General features: G+C 53.9%; 1 protein-coding gene across 2 annotated transcripts; it reads right to left on the reverse strand.

The window, feature by feature from the left end:
• Nucleotides 1–878: 878 nt before the first annotated feature.
• On the reverse strand, nt 879–20571 carry Nr4a1 (nuclear receptor subfamily 4 group A member 1). 2 transcript variants are annotated; one of them, XM_052161146.1, is made up of 8 exons: nt 20465–20571; nt 16766–16880; nt 4729–5612; nt 3820–3949; nt 3382–3533; nt 2725–2927; nt 2459–2637; nt 879–1679 (listed from the first exon to the last, which is right to left on the reverse strand). In XM_052161146.1, the coding sequence occupies exons 3-8, from the start codon at nt 5608–5610 to the stop codon at nt 1423–1425; spliced, it is 1803 nt and encodes a 600-aa protein (XP_052017106.1). In that variant the 5' UTR covers nt 5611–5612; nt 16766–16880; nt 20465–20571; the 3' UTR covers nt 879–1422. The 2 variants fall into 2 exon arrangements, with proteins under 2 accessions (XP_052017106.1, XP_052017105.1); XM_052161145.1 differs by lacking the exons at nt 16766–16880; nt 20465–20571 and adding an exon at nt 8511–8665.
• Nucleotides 20572–26915: the final 6344 nt, after the last annotated feature.

A 26915-nucleotide genomic window follows, 5' to 3' on the forward strand; every position in this document is an offset into this window, starting at 1 on the left:
CTGTGAGGCCCCAGCATCACCCCCTCCTTCTCCACCACCCCAAAATAAAACTGGACTGGTAAGGGGGCTCAGGAGGTGTAAGTGCTTACCGCTAAGCTAGATGATCTAACTTCTATCTCAAGATGGAAGGACGAACCTGACCCTTACAACTTGTGCACATACATGTACTCGAGTACACCAATTTTTTTTCAAGACAGGGTTTCTCCATGTCTTAAAAAATGTTTCCTGGAACTCAACTTGTAGATCAGGCTAGCCACAAACCCAGAGATGTGCCTGCCTCTGCCTCCCAAGTGCTGGGATTAAAGACATGTGTCGCCACACCCTTCTAAAACTGTGGGCATTTTTTTTCTTAACCAATAAATATTTTTTTTAAATTCTTTAAAAAAAATAGCCCAAATCATACATTGTCTTTTATTTAACCCAGAGTGAGAACGCTAAGAGACAGACCTGAGACCCGAGGCCAAGTCTATCTCGCTGCTGGAGTCTTTGGGTTAGCCCCTGTCCACTGTGGACCCAGCAGCCAGCAGTAACCAGAGGCTTCCCACAGTAGGAACTAGTTCCTGGAACAGGGGTAGGGTGAACATCTACAATCCCAGCACTCAGGAAGATAGGAGGATTGACAGCTTGAAACCTACAGAGCTACTCAGCAAGTCTACCCCACCGGTGCACCATAGTGAGACCTGTTTGCATGAGAAAGGAAAGCTAGTCCCAGCCTTTCCTTAATGGCTGCGGGAGGCAGGCTTCATCGCCACCTATGGGTGAGTAACTGAGGCTGACCAGACCTCTGGCGACAGCTAAGATTTGCCCAGGGCTATTGTTGTCTCTTATATAATCACAGCAGAATGTCTAGTAATGCCAGAGAAAGACTCAGTTTCAGCTACGTGTCTATTTTTTATTCAATATATTAAATATATTAATCAGAAAAGTCACATCCTATAAATTCAGGAAAAATACACAAATATAAATCAGAATCTGTCAATCACCTTCTGGAGTGACAGTTATGTACACATGAAAGGAGAGCAGAAGAGATCTCAAGTTGGAGGCTGCAGGGCTTGCCCAGCTGGTGGGGGCCCCACCCTCCTCCCAGCCCCCACCCCAACCTCTTCCTTTCTGTATTTACAGTAGCGTCAGCATATTTACAACAGAGTGGTACATGTTAAAAATGGTTTATCTTACAAAAGCACACGAAGGGCAGGACTGAGCTGAAGGGATAAGACAAACAGCGGGGTCACCCTCCGTGAACACCCCGCCCCCAGGTCCTGAGCTCCCTGCCCATCTTCTGGAGTGAGGAGGTACATCAGTCTTAGCTCAAAAACAGGCTGGGGGGTGGGGCGGTCTGGGGGGGTCCGTGGGCTATGGGCTTAAAGGCACATGGGTGACAGAAGAGCACACATGTGTGTGCACGCATGTTCAGGGCAGGGGTTAGAAAGACAAGGTGTCCATGAAGATCTTGTCCACAATAGGAGGAGGGGGCACCAAGTCCTCCAGCTTGAGGCAAAAGATGCGCTGCAGGCCTTGGGTGCACAGAGTCCGAAGCTCGGGCAGTTTGCCCAGCAGACGTGACAGGCAGCTGGCCGGCTGCGGGTCTCCAGCCACGGTAGCCATGTGCTCCTTCAGACAGCTAGCAATGCGGTTCTGCAGCTCCTCCACCCGCCGGGGATCCTGGAGCCCGTGCCGATCTGCAGCAGGGGATGGAGAGTTAGCCACTCAGTTGACCCCCCCCTTCACCCGACAAAGCCCCCCCCCCAACCCTCCAGCTTGTCTCACAGGAGCCCATTGTCCACACTGCTCAACAGTGAATGGCTGGTCCCTCGGCAGATAAACAACACAAACCCTAATCCAGGCTTTCTGGGGTACAGCTTCCACACTGCTCTAGAGTCTCACAGGAGTGACTTTGGGTATAGACTCCACTACCCACCCTTTCCAGTCCCAGATTCTGGTCTTGTTCTATTCAGGAGGGTCCCCTAAGAAATTTAAGTGGAAATGGGAGCAGAAGCAGAAGGGACTCCGAAACTGCTACATTTAACACTGGAGCCCATACCCTGTGACAGGCACACTCAAATCCACGACAGGAACACCACTGTGGCTGGCAGAGTGGCTGCCTCTGACAGAAACAATAAGGAGGAGCCTGACAGAGCCGAAGCCGGCCCTGTTTCTGGACCATGGCGCTGGCTAGCCAAGAGCAGAATTCAAAAAGTTCACATGTGCACTTTCCTGTGTCTTGTGAGGCTAACAGGAAGGTTTTAAAACAAACTGAAACCCTAAGTGCCCACAGTCACACCCTGAGGAGTCTGGGATCACTCAGAGGCTGATTTAAGCTTTCAGGGCTAATAGAGCTGAATCCCTTTACAGGTCCTAACATCCCAATGTTGCAGGCACTCTAGGGCCCCAGAGTGTTAGAAGCTACCTATCCAATGGTCCTGCAACCCTCGGGCCCAGTCTGGTACCCGCCACTCACCAGTGATGAGGACCAGGGCAGATAGACAGGCGAAGGCAGGAACATCAATGCCCAAGCTGTGCAGGGACCGAGAGAAGGCCAGGATGCTGTCGATCCAGTCGCCAAAGCCACGGGCACACTGCAGCCGGTGTAGCACCAGGCCTGAGCAGAAGATGAGCTTCCCCTCACCCGGCTTAGATCTAGCAGGAGGCAGAGAGCAGTTCGGACTCAGGGACCAGGCAGGCTGGGGCAGCAGGGCCAGGCCAGGGGGATGGTGGGCAGCTTACCGGTAGGCCAGGCGGAGGATGAAGAGCTCCAGGAAGGCGGACTCGAGCAACAGGTCCTGGTCTCCTGGGGAAAGCTCAAGGAAGCCAGGGATCTTTTCTGCCCACTTCCGGATAACGTCCAGGGAACCGGAGAGCAAGTCATAAAATTGCTGCACGTCACCCGCATCTTCCTTCCCAAAGCGGGGCAGCACCAGTTCCTGGAACTAGAAGGGACACTCGTAAGTTCCACAGCAGGGCCTGCACCCGCTGCACCACACAGCAGTGCCACGCGCTGGATCCACTGCAAGGCCCGCGCCACACAGCTGTGTCGAGTACCCACTGCGCAGCAAGGCCTGCACCACCGGCTCCACAGCACAGCCTACCCCAGCTGCACTACTGAGCTCTCATGCACTGAGACACCAGATCCAGGAGTGCAGCAGAGCCCTAACCTGGGCCTATGTGCTTGTCAATCCCCACAGGAAACCCCAAGGCCATGGCAGCTGTTTGTAATTGGCTCCCTGACCCCATGCCCACCCAGGTACGTTTCTCCAACTAGCCAGCGCAAAGTGGGGGGATCCTTGTTTCCTGACGTTGCCCTGGAAGGAGAGCCTTTCCCAGCAGGCACAAAGGCACTGCATATGTTCTCAGAGCAGGGCGGATAGACGGGCAAGACCTCACCTTAGAGTAGTCCAACTTGGCAGTGCTAGGTCCAGAGTCCAAGTGTGCCCGGATGAGGGAGGTGAGGAGATTGGTAGGGGAGGCATCTGGGGGCTGCTTGGGTTTTGAAGGTAGCCGGCCTCGCCGGCCCTTTAGGCTGTCTGTCCGGACAACTGCAGGAAAACAGGCAGTTATTGAGAAAGGAGGTGAAGGGACATGGAGAAGGGGCTCTTCAGTGCACCCCACTATACACCCCATTTCTCAGAAGCCAGAGATGGGGAAACCAGACCACGGCACCCCACAAGGCCCTCCCCACAACACCCTTTTGAGTGATAGCTACACCTGCTTTTAAGGGCTGGGCTCTAGAGGTGGGAGTGGGAATTAGGTGCAGATTCTGGTGAGCCCGGCTGTCCCACCCCATCAGGTCGCCTATGCCAAGGGCACCATCTTGCCACCCACCTTCCTTCACCATGCCCACAGCCAGGCACTTCTGGAAGCGACAGAACTGGCAGCGGTTCCGCCGCCTCTTGTCCACAGGGCAGTCCTTGTTAGCCAGGCAGATGTACTTGGCACTTTTCTGTACTGTGCGCTGGAGGGGGTGAGGGGAGAGGACACGGAACAGGCTGTCAGAGCATGGGGTTGGGGGGGGGGGGAGAGCCCAGGGGAGGGGACTGTCCAGATCCTGTGGCTGATGCAGACAAAAGCGTTCTCTGTTCATAGCTATTTTCCTAACATTTGGGTGTAGGGGAGGGAGAAATGGAGGGCCAGGGCGGGAGAGAGGTCTGGGAGACACTGGAGGAGGTTTCTACCTCAGAGGGAAGATCCCAGAGCCCAAGACGAGGGGCTAGGGACTCCCAAGGCTGTCCAGACACCTGTTCTAACAGGTGTCTGCATGTGTCCACCTGCCCTTTCCTGGGGCACAGAGGAGAGGGCTAAGGGGTAGAGGGAAGCCAAGCAGGCGCCCAGCACTGGGACAAACACACAGCCTGTTCCCAAGTCCACCCCCAGCCAGAACCAAACCCTCTGCCCGTGTCCTTTCATCCAGTGCCAGGAACACAAGTGCCTGTGGCCCCCTCACCCCCAGGATGGGGGCGGGGGAGAACCAAAGGCTGCCCACTAGATTTTTCTGTTCCTGAGCAGCACTGCGGGCCACACACACCTTCTGCCCCCTTCCCCAGCTTTCTGCAGCCCTAGCAAGCTGTGCACCCTGGAGAATAAAGGGTCCCAGCCCCTAAGGTGGCACACCTGTCCCTTCCTACAAGACAGAAGCAACTGGGAAGAAACCTCAAGGTTTCCCAAGGATCCCAGTGGATGATCCACGCCATCCCCACCTCCAACAGGACGTAGTCACCCAGAACCACAAAATACCTTGAAGAAGCCCTTGCAACCCTCACAGGTGCGGACCCCGTAGTGCTGGCATGAAGCGTTGTCCCCACAGACAGCACAACGGCCCTCGCTGCCGCCTGAAGCCCCACTCCGGGTCTTGGTGGAGGTCACAGGTGCATCCAGGATGCCAGAAGTGTCACGGTTGGGAGAGGTGGGTGCCAAGCCTGGGAAAGCTGCAGGCATGGAATAGCTCTCTCCGTCCCCAAGCTGGTGGGTGGCTGGTGGTGGGAACAATTTCAGGGAACTCTGGGCCAGGCTGGGGCTGGGACCAGTGGGAGGACTGAAGGAGAAGAAGGTGGGAGGCGGTGGAGGCCCAGCAGCCTTAGGCAACTGCTCTGTCCATGCCCGAAGGCCTTCATAAGTCTGGCTGGGGGAGAAGTGGCCAAATGAGCCATCCCAGGGAGAGAGCTGGGACGGCTGGAAGTTGGGTGTGGACGGCGAGGGGGCTGAGCAGGGACTGCCGTAGTAATCAGAGCCACTGGAGGACAGGGTCTCATCTAACGGGCCACTCAGGGCGCCAGGATAGCAGCCGTACACCTGGAAGTCCTCAAACTTGAAGGAAGCGGAAGCGGGAGAGGTGGTCGAGGAGGAGGAGGAAGACGTGGAGGAGGCCGAGGAACAGGCCGAGGAGCACGGCTGGGTTGTCCCCGGCAGCTGGTATAGGAAGGTGTCAAACTCTCCGGTGTACCCGTCCATGAAGGTGCTGAAGCTGGGCAGGGTAGCAGGTGCGGTGGGCGCCGTCTCGGGGCTGGCCAGGTCCATGGTAGGCTTGCAGAACTCGAGGGCCAGGGGATCGCCTGTCAGGTGGTCACGCGGTCCTGGGCTCGTTGCCGGTGCTCCATACTGAGCTTGGATACAGGGCATCTCTGGAGAGGGAGGAGACCCGAGGGAGGGCGAGGGAGGGGTCAGTGAGGGAAACAAGAAACTCGGTAGGCCCAGGGCAGCCCAGGTTTCAGGCCTAGACCTGGAGGCAGGCGTCAGGACCACACAACCCAAGACTCCTAATCCTACATCCCGAGCGCTATCTCAATGAGCCACAAAGCTCATAGGCAGAGACCCGGTCAGTCAGAAGACCAGCCACACCCCAGTGGGCCCAGGAACTAGGAAAGGCATCTATCCAGCATGTCCCCGCAGGAACAGGGGGAAGCTGTGTTCCCCCAACCCCCAGCCTCCCTGTTCATGGGTCAGGTCTGGGAGAGGCAGCCCACAGAGCTTCAGCCCACCCCTCAGAAGCAGATCTGCTGGCTTTTCAACCAGTCACTCCCTGGGAATACATTCACAGACACACTCCAGGCCCTGGACACCCCTTCCTGACCTCCCCACACCCCAGGCCCTGGACACCCCCCTTTCCTGACCTCCTCACACAGTGTCTGTGAAGACAGACATTCTGGAAATGGAGTAGAAGCTTTGAGTCAAGGTCAACTGCCTACCACGGTAGCCCTAGGGGAAAGCAGCACCAGACAGCAGCCCCACTTCACCCCTTGATGCGGATCCCACAGGCACCCCGATCCTACCATCTGTGGCTACACACCCACTCAGTACTTTCTGAGATGTTTCCCGGAGTTGGGGGGAACTAGGTCTCCTCACTATCCCCAGCTCCTCAATGGGTTGGGTAACATCGCTACCGAGTTTTAAATACCATATCCTGGGGGCTGGAGAAATTGCTCAGTGGTGAAGAGCATGTAGTGCTTGTTCGTCCACAGGACCTAAAGTCAGCTCCCCCAGCTCCAGCTCCAGGACCTCTGATGTCTCTACCTTGTAGGACATCCATACTCATGTGCACACGCAGAGAGACACATAAATGCAATCAAAAACAATCAAAAATTCAAAAGCAAAACCTTAAATATCGTATGTCGAAGGGAGGGAAGAACTGAGCAGGAAGACCCAGAGAGCAGTCTCCGGACTGGAGAAAGGGCAGCTCTCAAAGGGAATCTCTCAGCTAGCCCAGTCACCTAGCTTTTTACTGATTTTTATTTTTTCATATAAATTGATATTTTGCCTGCATGTGTGTCTGTATGAAGGTGTCAGATCCTCCTGGAACAGGAGTTACAGACAGTTGTGAACTGCCACGTGGATGCATGTAGCCACTGAGCCATCTCTCCAGCCCCTAACCTGGTCGTTTTATATGAGAATGCTCGGAACCCAGCAGCAGATGCAAGCTAATTAGGCAGAGTAGAGGATCCTTCTAGTGGATACACAGAGACAAGCTGTCCCTCTGCTAAAGCAGATGTCTGTTTCCTATAGCATCCAGCAAAGGTAACAAACCCAAAGCACCTGAATGACCAGGGATAGCTGGAGGAGGCCCTTAAGTTCACATCTGGTCAAAAAAGCCTGCAGCAGAGGCTCCAGGACCTAGGGTCCCTTTCCACCTCCAAGTCTGTGGCTTTCCTAGTTGAGAAGACGAGTCACACAGGAACTCAGGCTGGAGCGGAGTGGGGGCGCGGGGGTACTGGGAAAAAGACTGTCACCACCCGCTGGCCCTTGAAGCCCTCTAGTCTCAGTATTTCTCCCATCCCCCACCCCACCCCTGGGTGCCTGGACACCGCTGGCCAGGCATACAACTTCCCAGAAAACAGTAACACCCCCTCCCCCGCCCCAGTTCCAGCTCCACCTGCCGTGTGGCAAGTCCCTCGGGTATACAGCACCTTCGAGAAATAAATATGGCCACTTCTGCCTCTGTTTGCAAGAAGACGCCTGGGCAGGGATGGGTTGGGGGTGGAGGAAGAAGGGTGGCAGCCAGTCAGGATTGGGCATTTGTTCCAGCTCCATTCAAATCCTGTTTCTCCACTTGGACATCCTACATCCGGATCAACCCCCACCAATCTGCCCTGCTTCAGGCAGATAGCCGGCAACCCAAGATACAGGCCTGCACCTAGCCTCCTGAGGGGGTGGGGGTGTCTCGAGGAGGAGGAAGAGGCGGGGTTAAAGGAGGGAGTGGGAGAATCCGGCTTGGGGCAGGTCCTGGCAACACCGTGGCTAGCACCTGTTAGGTGAACAACCCGGCGGGCGCACCCTAACAGATTCAACAGAGACCACTGGGGTCCGCAAACCTGTCTGGGATGACTGAAGGGTTCTCCTCTAGTCAGTCCCACATCAAGACTCTATCATGAGCAACTTCCACCCAGTCTCCACGTGCCGCTTTCCGTGGCCGCACCAGGCTACCGTTAAGCTAAGCTCCTATGCTTCTACATATTCTGACAACTTAATCTAACACAACAATTACCCCGCCAATCTAGCTGGCCATTTCCTTCAGCAATCTTCCTGCACCGTTCAGAACGTTCAGTAAGGGAATCAGAAAATTTAAGTACAGCCTATGAAGTGTTAAGTAAACCCTGGGGAAAGGGGCTGAGAGCCCGGGAAGGAGACCCGTGGAAATCCAATCTTACTTGTACTTGGATGGATCCTAGCAACGCTGAAGTTCCGAGTACCTTCTCCACATCCCATGCTCAGACAACCCCCTACTCCGCAATCAACATCCAAACCCAGAGTAGAGTGCCTCACACTGGGCATCAAAAGGAGAAAAACTCCCCGACAAGTCTCCACTACCTACCGACACCAAGCACCTTGCAGACCCTTCGTCCACTTCCTAAACCTCAAGCCCGTGCTTACTCTACTCCAGGAGCTAGCCTTTAATACCAAAAATGTACCCTACACGCCCCTCCTCGTAAGCCGACCCGAAAACACCCTTTCCGCCCGCGCGTATACCCCATCTCTTTCATGCACGGTCCCTAGAAACAGACGCACGCTGTCTGTGGGGTACCTACCCGGCCGGCTCCCGCTCCCCGTGGCTGGGACCAGCGACCCGGTCGCAGCCTGGTCCCGCGTGCGCTCCGCAGTCCTTCTCGCACACTCCCCCAACTTTCGCAGCCTCCAGCACTGGGGCTCCCCTGGCGAGCCCGACCCACCTCTTAAGCGCTCCGTGACGCATTGAGAGGGGCGGGGGCGCCACTGACGCACACAGCCCGGCAAGCTTTGGCCATACAAGGGCGAGGGGGGCGGCGCGGTTCCGGCGGGAGGCGGCCAGGAGGAGGCGCGGGGACGGGGAGCCCGAGGGGGCGGGGCGAAGAGGGGGGGCCTGGAATGTCTGCGCGCGTGACGCACGCGGGGTTCCATTGACGCAGGGAGCGCGGATTGTTTGATCTATAAATAGTTTTCCTCTCGCCCGCTGTGCCGGCTAAATATAGTAGCTTCCAGACCCACTAGGCTCCCCAAGCAGGACCCGGGATCGGGTCCCGGGGTCCGAAATAACCGACCAGGAGGGGGTGTTGTAAAGCCGCGCCCGCAGGGCTTCCCCAGAGCAGGATCTCCTCCTCTCCAGCTGCTCCGGGTGCCAACAGCGCCCTCTCCCTCCTGTACATCCCAACCCCAGGCCCTGCTCTGCCTTTGTCCCTTTCTCAGTCTGTCCTGGAACCTAGGGTGTCACTCTCTGACACTCTGGGCAGCCAGGGCAGTTCAAGCAATTCTGGGACACACCCAGAAGATGGGAGGTGGGCGGGCTGTGCCTCAGCCTTGGCAATGTGCAGGGTCTCTAGCCCCAGGAATGACAGCTAGAACCCAGCTTCGCTCTTGGCGACTGGAACTCTGGCCTTCAAAGTCCCTTCCAAAGGAAGGCTTTGCCAGGATGGGCAAACGGGCTCAGCTCCACACTGATGCTGGTTTCTCAGTGGTGGCCTCCATAACCCCTCACAGGATGGATGCACCCTAGTTGAGAAATTGCCGAATTTCAGAACCGGGTGGAGCCTGAGAAATCTTTCCAAACTCATGCCAACTCTTCCCCATTTTATAAATAGAGCCAGAGACATAATGGCACTTGTTCAAGGTCACTAAGCTAGGTAGTAGCACACTGGGGTCTAGAACCCAGGGCAGTGACCTCCATCTCCAAGGTGTCGTTTTCACACTCTCCTGTCGATTCCCTGGTCCCAGCCCCTGATGGGACCACCTGCCTCCCCACCACCTGCTCCTGCACTGAAGAAAGAGCAGCTGTAAACAGTAACTGCTTGCAAGGAAGGGCCCTGGTCAGGGCTGTACTCAAAGACAGACCCCGCAGGCTGCAGTCACCTAGAGCTGTCACCCTACAGGTCACATCTCCATCCCAGCCTAAGCTTAAGGAACACCTCATTTGCTAGCAAGGTAAGAAAGAAAGAAAGGGGTGTGGAGGAATGGTTCAGTGGTTAACTTTCCCCACCAGGAATTCCCTTTGCAGTATCTCTGTCCTACCCACACACAACATTTCTGCTGCCAGCCACAACCAGCGCCAGCCCACCAGTACAGCAGACTAACCAAGACTATCCAATGACCTCCTATTCTGGTCATAGCCGTTTTGTTTTTTGTTTTTGTTTTTAATGGGCTGAGGGTGTAGCTCAGTGGTAGAATTCTTGCTTGCCTAGCGTTTATAACCTGGAGTCTATCCCATCACCACAAAAGACCTCCCTAACCAGCCTGCTACTTCTTTCTAATCACTGTCCCCTGCACGTGGGACAGCTTTCATACACTGCTGATGCTATTCAGTGATACGCTCAGAAGTTACCAGAACCCACCGAGCTAACATTTAGTCTTGCGGCGATTGAGTCCACAGCTCTGGGCTGTCCCAAGCCACCTTCCAAAGACCATAAAGCCACCCAGAAGGAGATGAAGTGTGGACAGGATGGTGCCCCCTGGGTGCCGTCCTGAACCTTCCCCCACCCCCACACCCCCATTATCCATAGTTGGATTTTTCTTTCCTTGGGTCTCTGCACAAAAGTCTTCTTGGGTTTTGTTTAAATATGGAAGCGACTACTATCATTTATGCCCTTCTCACTTGAAGACAGGACCCAGGGGGTCCATGAGGAGGGACACCTTTGCTCTAGAGGACATATAATCTTAGCCCTTGTTATGTCACATCTGGCTCCCCACCTTATCTCTCCACCCAGCCCCAGGTGCCTCCCTCTAATCCCAAAGTGTTTTTTAATATGCCAGCAAGACAATCCAGGACGGTTCTTCCCTCCAGCGGAAACGGGTGCACTGTCCTGTCTTCAGCAGGGTGTGCGGAAGCCTGGTCTTGGCCATCCTGGGTTCTAGCGTCATCCTCCTCCCCACCATTTTACCCTTGCAAAAAGTGGCACAGACCACCCTAAGGGAGAAGCTGACAGGTAGACAGCAGAGGATGACCCAAGAGCACATTCTCACCCAGGCCAACCTCCTTGAGCCACCACACATTGCAAAGGCTACCTTCTTGCTACCTCAAGGCTAGAGGGGGACAAGGGACAGCCGCTGCCACCAGGAAGTGTGTGAGGCTGGAGGGTCTAAACTCACATCAATACAGAGAAAGAATACCTCTGTGGGAACATGGCTAGGGTCACTCATATAGCACCAGCATGGAGCATGGACCCCATCACAGGCAGAAGAAAGGCAAAAAGGACCTGGGGACATCCCAGGTTTCATCCCTACAGGCCAGAGGCTGCCCGAGGACACTAGCCCAGGCCTCTGCAAGGTGAAAGCAGGTATATAATTGATGCAAGCTTTGGGAGGCCTAGAGCAAACCAGGTCTCAGACTGGGCAGAAGCCTCTCAGCGGACCACCAAGTCCTGCTCTTAAGACTCAAACCAGGTTCAACTGCTCGCTGGGAGTGCGGGGTCGGTTGAGGGGAGTAAGGAGACTGAGTAATGCTGGGAGCTGCTTCCACAACGAGAGCTGAATGCCCGAAACCCAACAAGGTCAGGGAGAAGAGTTAACATACTGCAGATACAAACCAGTGCTATGCAGTCAGGGCCCACACCAGGACCCAGTCTACCAGTGTACCCTAGGTAAGGTCCTTCAGATAACCCCTACCCTCTCTGCAGTGCGATGCCAGCCACAGGCTGGAATCACAACTGGCCGCCTTCAGCTCCTGTGGGCTACCTGATCCTAAGAAGCTTTTTCTCACTGGTATGGGGAAGAAAATCCAGAGGGAAGATACTAACCAAGGGCCAGACTTTGTGCCAAGGTACCACACTCGAATTCATCCATTCAGCCCTCTTTCTGCCCATCCTGAGCTTGAAATTACAACCTGCATCGTATAAACAGATCCTCTAACTTCCATTTCATGCTGACCCTACTGCTTTGACACCAGTGGCTGTAAATGCAACCGCAGAAGCAGATCAGACCACAGTGTGTTACAGGTATTTCTGGGGGAGTCTTGGGTGGGGCTGTTACTGATTTGGATGATTGGAACTCCAGAGCCTCAAGTGTGGTGGCTCTAGAGAGGTTGGTCTTCAGACTACATACTAAGCTTTTAACCTATGATAGCGGTTCTCAACCTTAGGTCACGACCACCCTAGGGATCAAACAACCCTTTCACAGGGGTCACTTAAGACCATCTGAAAACACAGATGTTTACATTATGACTCATAAACAGCAAATTACAGTTATAAAGTAGCAACGAAAATAATCGTATGGTCGGGGTGACCACAACATGAGGAACCGTATTAAAGGGTCTCAGTGTTAGGAAGGTTGGGAAGCGCTGATTTAAGGGGATACAGATGCAGCTGGACTTGAGTTCAAGTTCTTTCAAGTGTAGATTTCTGAAATCAGAGTAACTGTTTCTCAGTATACATCTGTCCTACCGACAGTTACTCAGAACAGGGAGTTATGAGGAGCTGCAACATGACATTAGAAAAACATGGCACACACCTCTGTAGTCCTAGCACTGAGGCAGGAGGATCACTGAAAGTTCAGGGACAACCTGAAAAACAAATGTACTCGGGAACCCAGTCTCAGAAAACAGGGTTGCGGGAGATCCCAGGATGCTAGGGATCACAGAGTCCTGCAAAAACAAGGGTAGTGCACTATCTCCCCTTCCCTCGGAGAGCCTTTTCTGTCCTGGCTTTTACTTTCAACAGTAAGTAGCCTGAGCTAGCAATGTCCACCTTCATTCCTCTGCAGAGTTGGGTAAACAGGGAATAGGGGAAGTGGACTCACACAGCCCTTTCCCACGATGCCCCTTGGGCTGGGCCCCATCCTGTAAAGCGGAGGGCAGGGACCTCCCTTCTCTTATTAAGGCTGTCCCCACCCACAACCCCCATTCTGTTCCCATAGGGTGGGTCAAGGGAGTAAGCCAAGGTCTCCTGCCCGGGAGCTCCCCCTGCTCAGCCCCAGAGCCTGCAGCCAGCCCTGGCCAGACCACTTCCGCTTCCTGCCCCGCAGGGGACATGGGGATTTGTGTTGTGGGCAGGGAAGTGCTACCTGCTGCCTCAGGGGCTGCGCATGCCAGCTCTGGGAACCCAGGTGAAGGGTCAAGAGCAGGTCTCTGGCCCTAATTTCTGGTCTTTCTCCAGACCCTGCAGTGATCGTATATGTTTACACACACACCCCTCTCCAAAATACCATGAGCTCTACACACCCACCCCTCTCCCTCAGTACAGGCAATCTGTAGAAGAGCTACCATAGACAGTGAAACCTGGCCAGGTTCCATGCCCCCTAGAGAGACCCTAAGTTGCACGGTGGGAAGTTCAATTCACTAAGGGGAGAGAAAGGCTAAACCCCCGAACTAAGCGTTTGGATCTGGATGCCAGGAACTGACATCAGAAACCTGAGAGTGGCAAGGGACAAGCAGGGACAGACCAGGACCAGGGTTACACTGTCCCTGTCTGAGACCTGACCAGGGACCCCATTCCCTCTGTGGCTCTGAGTGAGAGAAAGCAGGAGCTCTCTCTGCAGAAAGTGCTCCACTACTACAGGGGTGGGGATGTTAGGACTGAAGAAGTCAGCATAGCCACAGAAGCTAACCTTCAATCCAGTGATTTTTGCACCCCATCTATCTCCCAGGCAGAAGAAACTAATACACAGTATACAGGAATAAGATTAGACCTCAAGAGGAACTGGCAGGTAGAGCAGGAGAGCACATAAGAGTTCCAAGTTCTCAGGGGAAGGCTACCTCACATCTCCTTCCTTACAAGCTCCTTGGGTGCATCTCTACTGGCCAGTTTTCCACCTCGGAGGGTCTCCCACTACCTGCCCACACCCACCAAATTTCCTTAGCCCTGCCCAAGGTTTCCCCACCCAACCTCCTCAGTGCAAAGTCAAATTCCAAAATAAAACCTCCCAGATAAGGAGCCTCAGCCGGAAGACTGCCACACTTTCCTATTGTTAAAGTATTTTTAGTGGCAGGCTCTGGATTCAGTTAGAGACTTGTGTTCAGAAAGGGATTTTTTTTTTTTTAAGAACGTAGGAGGAGAACATGGGAGCCTCCCACGAAAGAGGAGGCTCTGGCCCAGGTCCCCGGGAACGTGTTTGAGGCAAGCCAGCGTCACTACAGCCCTGCTTCTCAGCACCCAAAGCACCTGGAGTAGACAGAAAGGAGAGCAGGCTAGAGGAGGATTAGCAAGAAGTCTGCGGGCAGCCCAGCCGCAGGCTCCTACAGTACAGGGAGCCTTCTCAGAGGGCAACTTTGAGAGAAGCCAATAGACACCCAGCTCTCTCTCTCTCTCTTCCTATGTCTGAGCAACCTGGAGGCCTCCACCAGGCTGTAAAGACAACCTGTGGGCAGTCTCTGAAGAAAGAGAGGGCAAGTCTGTCCCCACGTCCCCAGTCGGTCTTGAAGGGTTCTTAAGTCTGACTTCTACCACCAAGAGCAGCCGGCTACATTGTTTCCAGACCCTACCACTCCCCCTTCCTTTCCTTTCCCTTCCCCTCAAAGCTGAACACTATAGCCGGCCACTCACAGTGGAGAACATCTGGCAGTATGGACAGAGTGGGGGAAAATCCAAACAGCTCAGCTCTTTTGTGCCTCAGTGTCCCCAGTCTCCAAACTTACCAGTGTATATCCTCACAAACCCAGAGGGCAAAAGAGGAATCCAGGGTTAGTGGAGGGGGGTGGTCTATCCACAGCCTCAAGGAACTCAGTGGGGGCTGTGACAGCTGGCCAGCCTGTCCTTCCCAGATGAGGCCACGCACTGGCTGAGCAGACTCTGGATGGGAACTGTCTCCAAACCAGTGTGTCCTCTTCTGTTTATATAGCAGAAACCAGAGCTGGCCTCTGGGGATCGGGGGAGCCGCCTTGAGGCTCTCTTGGCTAGGGCCTGACTTTGGCCCAGGTCAGCAAGAGCCCAAAATAGTCAGCTGACGGGAGCCCCAGAGTGAGCATGACCCTGGGCCTGTGCCCAGGCCTGGCACACAGGTGCCCACGTCACAAGACTCGCAGCTCTAACGCTCACAGGGCCCTGGCTGGCAGCAGCCCCTTAGGGTGGCATTGGCAATCTATTCAACATGGGAATTCCACTCAGTCACATCACCCAGACAGCAGAGCAAACATGAATGCTGCCCCCCCCCACAGGAAGGCTAGGTCTTCAGGAAGTCAGGAGTGGGCTGGGGGTAGAAACATGGGCCAAGAGGAGGGAGACACCTGGCCACTGCTGTCATCCAGACTCACGTACTCCCTAAGTCCAGGTCTCTGCTGACAGGGCCATCTGCCCCTTCCACTTATAGTAATTCTCCCATGTCCCCAACCCAAGTTGGTGTCGTGGACCCTGCTGCCAGCCTGAAGCTGACTCCCAGGTGTACACCCAGCTCAGTTCCCAGGATCCCGGTTTCCCAGGCCTCTCCTGCTTTCCTCCAGGCTGACTAAACACTGTCTCTCCTAGTCTAGCTACCTCCATGAGACTCTGCACATAATTACCAGCTCCACAGGGCTGAAGATATTGAGAGAGACCATGAGCAGCAGCCTTACAATCACATAGAACAGTGGTTCTCAACCTCCGGGTGGAGACCCCTTTGGGGGCAAATAACCCTTTCCTGGGTGTCACCTGGGAGCATCAGAAAACACAGATATTTATGTTATGATTTCTAACAGTAGCAAAATCACAGTTAAGAAGTAGCAACAAGGGGGCTGGAGAGACAGCTCAGCAGTTAAGAGCACCAACTGCTCTTCCAGAGGGACTGAGTTCAAATCCCAGCAACCACACCGTGGCTCACAACCACCTGTAATGGGATCTGATGCCCTCTTCCAATGTGTCTGAAGACAGCAGTAGTGTACTCATATACATAAAATAAATCTTAAAAAAAAAGTAGCAACAAAATTATTACATGGTTGGGGGTCACCACAACATGAGGAACTGTATTAAAGGGTCGCAGCATCAGGAAGTCGGGAAGGTTGAGAGACACTCATCTAGAGTTTCCCAAACCCGAGAAATTGTTGCTTGAAGATGGCTCTATGTCCCAAAGAAAAAGGAAGAGAGTATTCAGGCCTACATCCAGGATGCTAGATTGAATCCCAGGCACGTTGGCCAAATCTTGGGTGCCGTTAGCCCCATGCCAGTCTCTGAGGGGCCTTGTAAGAAAGCCCTCCCTTCCCTCACAGAGCACCCATCTGGAGAATCTCCTCAACCATCAGCCCGCCTCTGGTCTCCCCAGGAGCCCCACAGACCTGGATTCAGCCCACACGGCCTCTCTCTTGGTGGGGTCATGAGAAGCCACCGTCCCTGTAACACACTGAAGTGGAGGAGCAGACAGGACACCTTGGGTTTGGCCACAGGTTAAGTAGGGACTTTCCTTCTTGAGAATACTGGATGATCGCCGCCCACCCCACCCGCCCCATGCTTGGCAGGTATAATCCAGGACCTGCACCTCCCCGGCGCAGTACCTACACCCTGGAAACAGGCCAACCCTCAAACCCACATGCCCCCGCTACGCTCCCAAGCTCACAGCTACCCACCCCACCCGTCTGCTTCCTGGAACCATTCACAGGCTGCCCCAGAGCAGCTGTCACCTCACCCAGCCATGAGACCAGGACCCAGAGCTCCAGCTTATGCTGTTAAGAACATAAGGCTTCCCCGTCCCCACCCCCGCATCATCACCCCACGTCTGAAGAAATCAGATGTTCCCATGCTTAGCCAGCTCGCTCGCCCGCCCTCCGGGGCGCCGCCGCCTCGCCTCGCCTCGGCAGGGCTTCCCCCTCCAGCCCCCAGACCACATCCTCTCCAGGCAGCCCAGCACCCACCTCTGCCTCCGTCGTACCCCACCTGCTCAAGGGCCCCAGGGACGCACCAAGGACAGCAGCAATACTCACGGCTCTGCGTGAACCAACAGGATTGTCATCACTCACGATCCCCTCAGCCTTCAGGGCTGGGCAAAGCAGCCAAGTGGCCAGGGAGGAGCAGGGGCTGGCCTCTGTCCATGGTGGCCTGTGGAGAAGAAAGCGTTAGTGAGGTGCAAGCAGCATCTGAGACATGCTCCTGGGGGCAATATGGCTGGGAACCAAGGAGTCGGAGCAGAGGCAGGACCCAGGTCACAGGAGGGGGCAAGACAACCTGGGCGATGGGCTCTGAGGGCCGTGAAGGTGGTCGGGAGCTATGGACAGCATCTGGGCATCTCAGAGCCAGGAAGGCATCCTATCTCTGCCAACATGCCTGTTTCCTACTTGCCTGGAGCCCCTGGGGATACAGGGGTGTGTAGCAGAGAGAAAGCAGCCCCTGCTAGGACAGACAAAGCCTGTCCTTCCTCACAGGGCTCCAGCTTAGCCTTAGAGCCCAGAGGGCCCAGAGGGCCAGACTCTGTGTGGGCCTCTCTGGTCTCAGGGAGCCCAGTCTTCTAACCTAAACAATGAGACTCTTCTAAACTCCTGTGATGGGAACCCAGACCCTGAACAGGAAGTGAGCTGAAGGGTACAATAGTGGCTCCAGACCAGTCCCCCAACAAATGACACAGTCTCTCCCTGCTTCTTTGTCAGGGAAGAAATCACAAGGTGTAACTGATATCTACAAAAGCAGGAGCTACAGATCATTATTAGGCTTAAAGCATAGAGAATTTATAACAGGGTGGGCAGGGGGAGCTCTCTGTGAGTTCAAGGCCAGCCAAGGCTACCCAGGGAGACCTGTCTCAGAAAGCAGCCAACAGGTATCATTACATATCATCACTGGGAGGTCTTAAATAAACACATGCAAATGGTGGACCTCTTAACAAAGCCTGTGATCTCAGTGTGTCAGGAGACCAAGACAGGAAGATTACAACTTCAGGGCCTGTCTGGACTACAGAAGGAGCTCAGAGCCATTCTGGGCAAGTCAGTGAGAACCTATGGCCGAATAGAATGGATAGAGACAACAGGAGAGTGCTTGCTTACCAGGACAAGGTCCTAAGTTCAATCCCCAGCAGAGGAAACAGAGAGGGGTACAAGGAGGGGAGGCAGGAGTAAAACAAGAAGAAAGAAAAGGCTAACTCCAGATTCTGGTTCCTTCCTGGACACGTGGCCTCCGATACAAGTAGAAGCAGGTGAGGTGCCCAGCCATAACCTTTCGCTCTCCCTTAGCCCTAGCCATGGCCCCTGACCACGCCTACCCCTCCCTTCTCCCACTCCATCACTCTCCCTTCCCTCTCCAGCCCAGAGAGAGCATAAAACAGGGCAGTGCCTTCAAGCTATTGGACCGCGTGGCAGGCCAGAGGGCTGGGAAAGGAGAAGTAGGTATTTCCACAACAGTAGGTGGAAGGACCGAGATAGGGGAAGGCCCAAGGGTGGGTCACATGCTCCTGACCTCTGCCCCGAGGGCACCAGCTAAGGGATGCTCTTTTGGCTCAGATACCCAGATTTCCCCTCACTCGTGGTACAGCACCTGCCTAGCTCGCTCAAGGCCCTAGGCTCCACTCTCCAGCATTCCTCACAGCCAGAAGCGAAGGCCATGAGCAAAGTGCAGGGCAGGGCAGCCTAATGGGACTGGTGAGACGCCTCTAGGACCAGAAGACAAGCTCCTGTGTGCCATCGTCCTCCCGTGCACCAGAAACAGGACAAACACTGCCTGTCATCCCAAGGTGGCCTTACACCCCCAGGTCTGTATCTCCTGTCGACACCGGGGCCAGAGCCTGGCACCTTGTCACCAGAAAGTGACTGACAGCTCCGAAGAACAGGTGTCTTATCCCATCACCTGACCCTAGATCAAAACTCCCTCCTAACAGTCACACGCCCAGCATTCCTGAACTACTGTGAGCAAGGCAGTGTGCCCAGGACAGGGGAAGACCCGGGAGTCCTTGAGACCTTGAGCCAGCCAAGACCAGGGCCCAGCTGCAAATAGGGCTGCACCAGCTGCTGTGTAGAGGGCAAACCCAAGGCTGAGGTGACTCAAAAAAGGGAAGGTGGTCTCTAAAGGGGGTGTACATCCACCCCAACTTCAGTACTAGCTCCTACTGCTGCCCCCATGCAGCTCTCCCCCACCCCCAGTCATAGGGGCCTCACCACCCACAGCCTTCGCATTGGCTCTTTCCTCCACCCGGGAAGTTACTGTTCCTCATCTGCCTGCCTGCCTGCCTGCTTCCTCTCGGTGTATCAAGTTTCCATTTCATCTAACCTTCTCAAAGACCTATTCCCATCACTCCACCCCCACACTAACCTGCTCCTCCCAGGACTGATTTCCCACTTGGCCTTCATCTATCTCCTGACTAGAAAACAATGTCTGCCCAGTACAGTCACCTTCAGTTTGAAACAGATGGGCAGGTGCTAGGGGTTGTGAGGGTGAGGGACAAGGGTTGACCATACAGGCCTACATGTGAGCTGGATCAGGAAGACCAGCTAGATAAGGACATCCCAGCTAAGGAGCTGTCCCTTCCATCTGGGGACATACCCATCAGAAACTCAAATCTTCCTTTTGGTTGAATCGTAATTTTGAATCAGAAAAATCTGACCTCTAGGACTTCCCAGCTCCTGCAAGGACCTGCCAGACACCTGCTAAGCCCTTCCTAGGAAGCAGTCAAGTGTTTTCGCAACTAAAATCTCCACTTGCCACAAGGCATGGATGGGGCAGGTGGATCTGGACACAGCTCCACACTGGACAACAGGCACAAGATAAAGCAGCGACGAACTTTACTGACATCTTCTCACCTCCTGGGGCTACAAGAAAGGGATCCTTTTTTATTATTCACTGAGAAAGACCAGGCCTAAACATGGTTTAAAAACTAGCAAAGCTATGTGATTAGAACCCAGACCCCTACATCTGGGAGCATGAGCCAGGCGTCCCTTCCGAGGCTACTTAGCAGTGTGTGGCAGGAACCGCCTCCACTGCAGGGAGTAGTCCTAGCCCCTCCTAAGAACAGGTGTGAAGCTCTGTGGCCGGGTAGGTGAGCTAAAGTCAGGAATGGGGCCTGAACTGACAGTCTTACCTCCAGCCAAGGCCTCACCATTTCTTATCAGAGCCATTCACCTCACCGGTGTGGGCCCCACAAACACCATCATTAAAAATCGTGACCTTACAGCACGGTACACTGTCTTTCTCTTCTTAGCCCCGGCTCACGACAAAGCTTGGCTTCTTTGTCAAGTCTTTGCCCAAGTCAGTGATATGAACGTTCCCCTTGGCGGTGACGCCCCAGTGCAGGTAGACAGAGCTCCAGGTCCACCAGCATCTTTGGATACGCGTCGGGGACCTGCCTACCAGAGCATGCCCATTACACTAGCCCCAAACCCAGGTCACTTGCCTTGAAACCACCTCTAGTTCTCCAGTCACTTATCAATAAACAGACGCGGGAGGAGAGGGGAATGTGTCCAAGTGAGGGGCTGAGGCATGCATCCATGCAGCCCACCCTCTGGCGCCACCGCTGTCTCCCAAGCCTTGGCAGTGCTTCCCTCACTGGGCGGCCGAGCTGCTGGCTCCCGCACACTGGGACAATGTCTCCGACCTGGCCGAGTCCAGCGTCGCCCACCTGCCCCGCCGCCCCCGGGGCGGGTAGGAGGGGACCGCGTTGACCCGTAGATCGGCGAACACAGGTCCCCACCGCCCGGGCCCCTCACCTGGCCCAGCGGGCTGCGCTCGCGTCTCCGCCCGCGCCTTCCGGGCTCGAGCCCGGCTCGGGCCCGCAGGGTCGCCCATGCCGGGTCGCCGCCGCCTCCCGCTCCCGACGCGCCGGGCGCCCCCGCCCGCGGTTCCGGCCGCGCCCGCGCCCCGCGCCCCGCGCCCCCCGCCTCCGACTCCTCCCCCGGCAGGAGGCCGGGCGGGGACCGTGACGCGCGCCCATTGACGTCTCCGGAATCCCGGCGGCGGCGGCCGACGCAGCCTCATCAATGGGCTAAAAATAGCGGCGCCCGGAATAGCCTCGAGCGCCCCGCCCCGCGTCCCCCGTCTCCCAAAGCTCTCTCGCGCACACCCCGTTACATAACGCGCCCCTCCCGCTACCAGGGTAGGGTTGCTGTTTCCAGGTGAGCCCTCTCCAACCTCCAGGACAGCACCCCGACATCCAATTCATGAATAAATCTACCCCGGGGACTTCCCCTGGACACTAGGTGGAAAAAGTGAGGCCCAAAGGGTTTTGGCTGCTACCCAAAGTCACACAGCAATTAGGCTAAGGAGGTCAGGACCCCAGCCTACCTCTGAGCACGTGGGTATCTCAAGGTGGCATGAGTCTCTCAGCCCGTGTGACTGTGTAACGAACGCACCAAGGGCAAGGAACAAAGTAGCAGGGTACAGGACTTCCACGGGAGCAGATACTTAACAAAGAGGACTTCTGAGATGGTATAATGTCTCATGAAAAACTTTTGAGGCAGGAATACTCACTGATCCAACAGCTCGCAGAGGCCTGTGTGACCTAAGGCAAGTTAACTAACCTCCCTCGGGCTCAACATTTTCCCTGAGTAGTCTGTGTAGTGACCAGAAACGCTGTGCAGTAAATAGTCTTGCAGACAGTAGGCACTCAGACTTAGTTTGTCCTGTTCTTTTATGGTCCTTGTGATTTACAGTGTAGCTGCCTCCTGTGACTACCGTGGCTAAGCAGTCCTCCCTGCAAGACCTTTTGGGATGAGGGGTCAAGATAGTCAGTCCTAGGCTTCTGAAAACGAGAGGACCACCCTGTTCTGAGCAAGCCCTTCTCGCCAACAGCTGCCCATTTCAACAGGCTGAAACGAAAGCTTGATGTGTGACAACACATTTACACACCCCAGATACGGACCCTGAGACAGACCAAAATACAGACACCACCAAAGTCCAACTTGGTGAAGCAATGAGTTTTATTGGGTTTAATTACAGGAGTAAGGGTGAGGGGATACTTACAGGAGCACACATGGCTCAAAGACAGCTCCATGACCAAAGCCCACCCAGCAGGGATGACAGCTGACAAAGCTGGGAACCTGGAGTACACTGTACAGCCCGCAGACACCTCAAGGAGGCAGTCCTTCCAGGTATCTTGCTGGTCCAAACCTCTTCTAAGCATCCGGACAGCTGGTCTGGTCTCAGAGTTTTCTTTACAGCTTACCTTGTGTGAATCTTCTTGGGAGCTCAGATTCACTTCCTCTGAGAGGGGCTCAGCTTTGTTCACTCCGGTAGAGAGGATCCTAGTAAATCTGCTCAGTTTCAGGAACTTCCTGAAGCTATTTTGGGTTGTTCCTGGTCCTTAAAGATCTTCCCTGTAGGACTGAATGTTTCAATCTCAGCGGAAGCTGTTACACAGCACTCTGTCTCTTCCTAAGGCTCCTACATTCTTTCTGTCCCCTCATCTGCAATCATCTCAGAGCCTTGGAAGGACTATAGATATCCACCTATGGCTAAGAAAGAGGCCACTGTAGCACAGTAACAGTCCCTTGTTCTCAGTTGCTTCACCAGTGACTGAGTTAAGGCAAACAGACACAGGCAGTTTGGTAGACCCATCTCAGCATTTAGTAAAACACTATTAGCTGCTTCCCCATTAGGACTTTTGGCTTCCCCAGACTCAGGATTTGTCCTGGCTTTTGTAGCAAATGTGCACTCTGTTTTGTGGAGAGCGCCTTACATCGGATTGGAAGGCTTAGTTAGTTCCTGTAACCCTCAGTCATGCTCTCAGAACCATTATATTTCCATATCCGGGAGCTCTTCCAAGGAGCCTCCCTACATTTCTTCACACCTGATAAACTCAGTGGGCCTGAACTTAATTGCTCTTACTGGGGCCAAGGAGGGGAGAGGCCATGTATCTTGCTGTACCTGCTGGCTCTCTGGGACAGAGCTGCCCTGGGTTGGCACTGTAGATATAGCTATAGACACTGACTCTCCATCCACCATGCCTAGTTACTGGAGGTTGCTCCTGTCTGGGCAAATGCTCTCTACGCCTATATAACTTTTTGATGAAGGTAAATGTACCCTCCTTGGTCTAGGGGGATAATCACTGTGATGGTTTGTATATGCTGGGCTCAGGGAGTGGCACAATTAGAAGGTGTGGTCCTGTTGGAGTAGGGGTGTCACTGTGGATGCGGGCTATAAGACCCTCATTTTAGCTGCCTGGAAGTGAGTATTCTGCTAGCAGCCTTCAGATGAAGATGTAGAACTCTCAGCTCCTCCTGCACCACGCCTGCCTGGATGCTGCCATGCTCCTGCCTTGATGATAATGGACTGAACCTCTGAACCTGTAAGCCAACCCTAATTAAATGTTGTCCTTAAAAAAGTTGCCTTGGTCATGGAGTCTGTTCACAGCAGTAAAACTCTAAGACAATTACCCACTCCCGGCACAGGCTTAACCATCTGCACATGTATTGTTGTCACGGGTGTCTTCTCTGTGCTGCTCCTCCGGCGCAGACGCACGCGCCTTAGACACACAATTTGCCTTCCTATCAGTTTTCTCTTTAAAAACCCCAGCTCCACACATCTTTTGACTCTGTCTTCAGGGTAACCCAGGCAAACCTTGTCCTCTGCTTCATGTTTCTTTTCTCATCTCTAGGATTCTCTCTCAGTTTACAAACTCTCAGCTGGCCTAAGCCACTGCGATCCGACAAAGCCTTTCCTGTTTTATAAACGTCTTGCTCCACCAATGGAATCAGCAAAGCCAACAGCCTCAAGGCCCCTGCTGGTTCGGACTGGCGGCCTTCCCAGTAACTCCTCGGAGAACAGTTTTCTCTAGCCAGCGAACTGGGGTTCAAACACAGCTTCTCTTAATCCTATTCCTCCAATAGTGTCTGTTCCTCGTCTATGATCCTCCAGTCCCTGTGATTTGTCCTCAGACAGACAGACAAGTGTCCCCTGTGGCTTTGATAAGCCAGTCTGTCACAGCCTGCCTTCCCTTACAGTCTCAGGTCATGCAGCCTTTGCCTTAAGGAGGCTTGGGGAATTATAGGACCCAGCGTTCCAGCCCCCATGGCAAGTCAGACTGACCCCATTTGTTCCCAGGTCTCACAGCCTCACAAGTCAGGCTGGGATGGGATTGTTCTCTGCTTGCTTAAAATTCTTACCTAATTCTGACAGCTCACAGGCTGAATATTTCCTGATCACGCTAGTTTCTGGCTTTGTACCATGTGCCCCCATCGGCCTGCTCGCTTAGATTTCCCCTTGTTTTCTGCTAGGGGTTGGACTTGAGAGGTATGTTTCAATGCTTTTGTTCTCCCTCTCATGCTCTTGTATCTAAATTACTTGACAGATCAGAAGCTAACACGAGGGCTAGAGAAATGGCTCAGTGGTTAAGAGCACTGATTGCTCTTCTGAAGGTCCTGAGTTCAAATCCCAGCAACCACATGGTGACTCACAACCATCTGTAATGAGATCTGATGCCTTCTTCTGGTGTGGCTGAAGACAGCTACAGTGTACTTACATATAATAATAAATCTTAAAAAAACAAAACAAAAAATACCAGAAGCTAACACGAGGGGTGCAACTGCATCTTTTTCTTATTGCAACTGTTCCTAAACTGTACATAAAGAAACTCCTGATTGGCCACCACCTTGGCCTCAGATGCATTTCTAATAACACACACCTTCGACCCTTGTTTGCCAACAGTCTTGACTCTTGTTTTTCTTTTTTAAAAGATTTATTTATTTATTTATATGAGTATGCTGTAGCTGTCTTCAGACACACCAGAAGAGGGCATCAGATCCCATTACAGATGGTTGTGAGCCACCATGTGGTTGCTGGGATTTGAACTCAAGACCTCTGGAAGAGCAGTCAGCGCTCTTAACCCCTGAGCCATCTCTCCAGACCCCCAATCTTGACTCTTGCACACTAGTCTCAGAGATGGCAAATTTTCCTCTAAACCTTTAACTTTCTCAGGATATCTCCATATTCACATGGTGAACCCCACTTATCAAGCAGGCGTGCCATAGGTCACAGGTGTTGACCGCCATGCTGGGATTTCTCCCACAAACACTCCCAGTGACTCGGCCTTAGGTGTACATCGCGCAACCCACAGCAAGAAACACATAACTGTTGTCACAGCACAAAGGTACACGAACACACAGAGGAAGGACTCCTCCGTGGACAATTCTATCAGAATTTCCTCTGCAGATGTTCCTTCCTCAAGCTGCTCAGCCTCAGTTGCCTGCAGAAACAACTCAAAGACAGCTGCATCATCAAAGCCCATGGATGACAGCTCACAAAACTGGGAACCTGGAGACTACTGCACAGCCTACAGGCGGCTCAGAGTGTTGGAAAGTGTCCTTCCAGGTGCCTCAGGTGGTCTAGACGTTTTCCAGGTTCCCTGCACTGTTTCCTCGGATGGTCTAGACGTTTTCCAGGTTCCCTGCACTGGTTTCTCATAGCCTTTTGCAGCTCAGTTTCACTTCCTCTAAGAAGGAGGGAGGAGCCTAGTGAATCTGGTCAGTTTCAGGGACTTCCTGAAGCTATTTTGAGATGGTTCTTTCTTCCTGCTTAAGGAGCCTCTCTACAGGGATGAAATGTTTCAATTTCAGAAGGAACAATTACACAACAAAGCCCCAGGCCAAGAAAGACAGGCCAAGGATAATTAAAAGGTGAGCTGGTTTTGTGTCTCTATCCCTACCCTGCTGGACTGGGAGGTAGCTAGGGGGATCCCATTTGGGAGCGAGGCTCCATTCACACTGGTCCTGTCCTGTGCCTGTTCCACCAGCAGCAGCTTAGCCAGGACCCACATGGTCAGCATCCGAGGTTTTCTCAGGAGGCCCCACACTCCAGAGCACTCATTCCATGAGCATTCACATTCTCCTCCCATGCCCAGAAGTCCTCTGGAGCTGCCTGACAGACACTCTTAGCAACAACAAAACCCCTTTCTCTGCTGCTTCACAACCGACTCTAGAACCTCTGGTTTGTCTTTAAAATCCACGGACCAGTCATGTTCTTTCCCACATTCAGTCAGTACAACCATCTGCAGACACAGGAGCTGAAGCACAGCAGCTGCCAAGAGGGAGGGCGCCCCAGACCGGCCCCTCCTGCCCCGGCGGGTCTCTCCAACGGGCTTTGGAAAGAACGCACTGCCCTGCTCCCTCTTTTTTATTTTTCCACGAGTCTTTTTGAAAATGCATTCTAAAATATTTGCCTGTGTAGGAGAAATACATTTATTTAGACAGGAATGGAAAAACAACGCCGCTAGCAGTTTTTCCATGAAGGCTTCCAGCCTACAGAGGTCTCTCTATAAATACTCTCAGCCAGACCTACCTCAATTATCTACTCTATAATAAAGCAGATAGCAACATGTGAAACGGTAACACTCTGGGACAGCTTGAAGAGACTGGCTGAGAGGGGAGAGGGGCCCGAGACCCGAGTGGCACGTGATGGACCCTGGTCAGTGGGTGATCGGAACACAGACACCACCCAGAGGTTCCTAGCTCTCCTTGTGCCTCCCCAGCTGTGGGACTCCAAGGGAGTGACCGGCCTACTCGGAGCTCCTATTTCCTCCTTGGAGATACACACATGGAAACATGCCTGCTTCTCAGCAGCGACATGAAGACAGTGTCTTTGATAGTACACATACAGCACATAACAGGAGGGTGACAGGCAGTGACAGATCTGCCCTTTCTACTCAGGGGGACCTGAGGGACAGCCAGGGCTGGGATTCTTCCTTGGAACTGTCCTTGCAAACATGCTCAGCCTGGCTTTGCCCAGTTGGTGTTTACTTGGTGCTTCAGGGGAGGGGGGCTGCACAGGTAGGGTATGGTGACCTCTCAGTGTCACAACAGATCTCCTATAAATAACCCCACTGTGGTTCCATTAACTGGCTTCCTCAGCCAGCGGCCAAGCAGCCCCACAGCCTGGCTTTTTAACCCCCAGAAGGCACTCACCATGGTGTCCCCTTCTCCTGGCCATCATCTTTCTGCCCAGATCCTGGGACCACTTCCAGCTCCTCCTGCAGACAGGAGAGCAGAGAGGGTAAGAAGAGCACTCAGTTCCTTGTAAACCTGGACTTCTAGTGAGGGATTCTCCATCCTCATTAGTCCTAACCCACACTCTGCAGGGTTCCTAAGACAGGAAGACAAAAAACCCTGCAGCAAAGGGCTAGTTTTACTAAGAGGGGATATCTACACAGCCGAGGCAGAAGATCAAGAG

Source organism: Apodemus sylvaticus, chromosome 17 (assembly GCF_947179515.1).
Source record: "Apodemus sylvaticus chromosome 17, mApoSyl1.1, whole genome shotgun sequence".
Lineage (NCBI taxonomy): Eukaryota > Metazoa > Chordata > Mammalia > Rodentia > Muridae > Apodemus > Apodemus sylvaticus.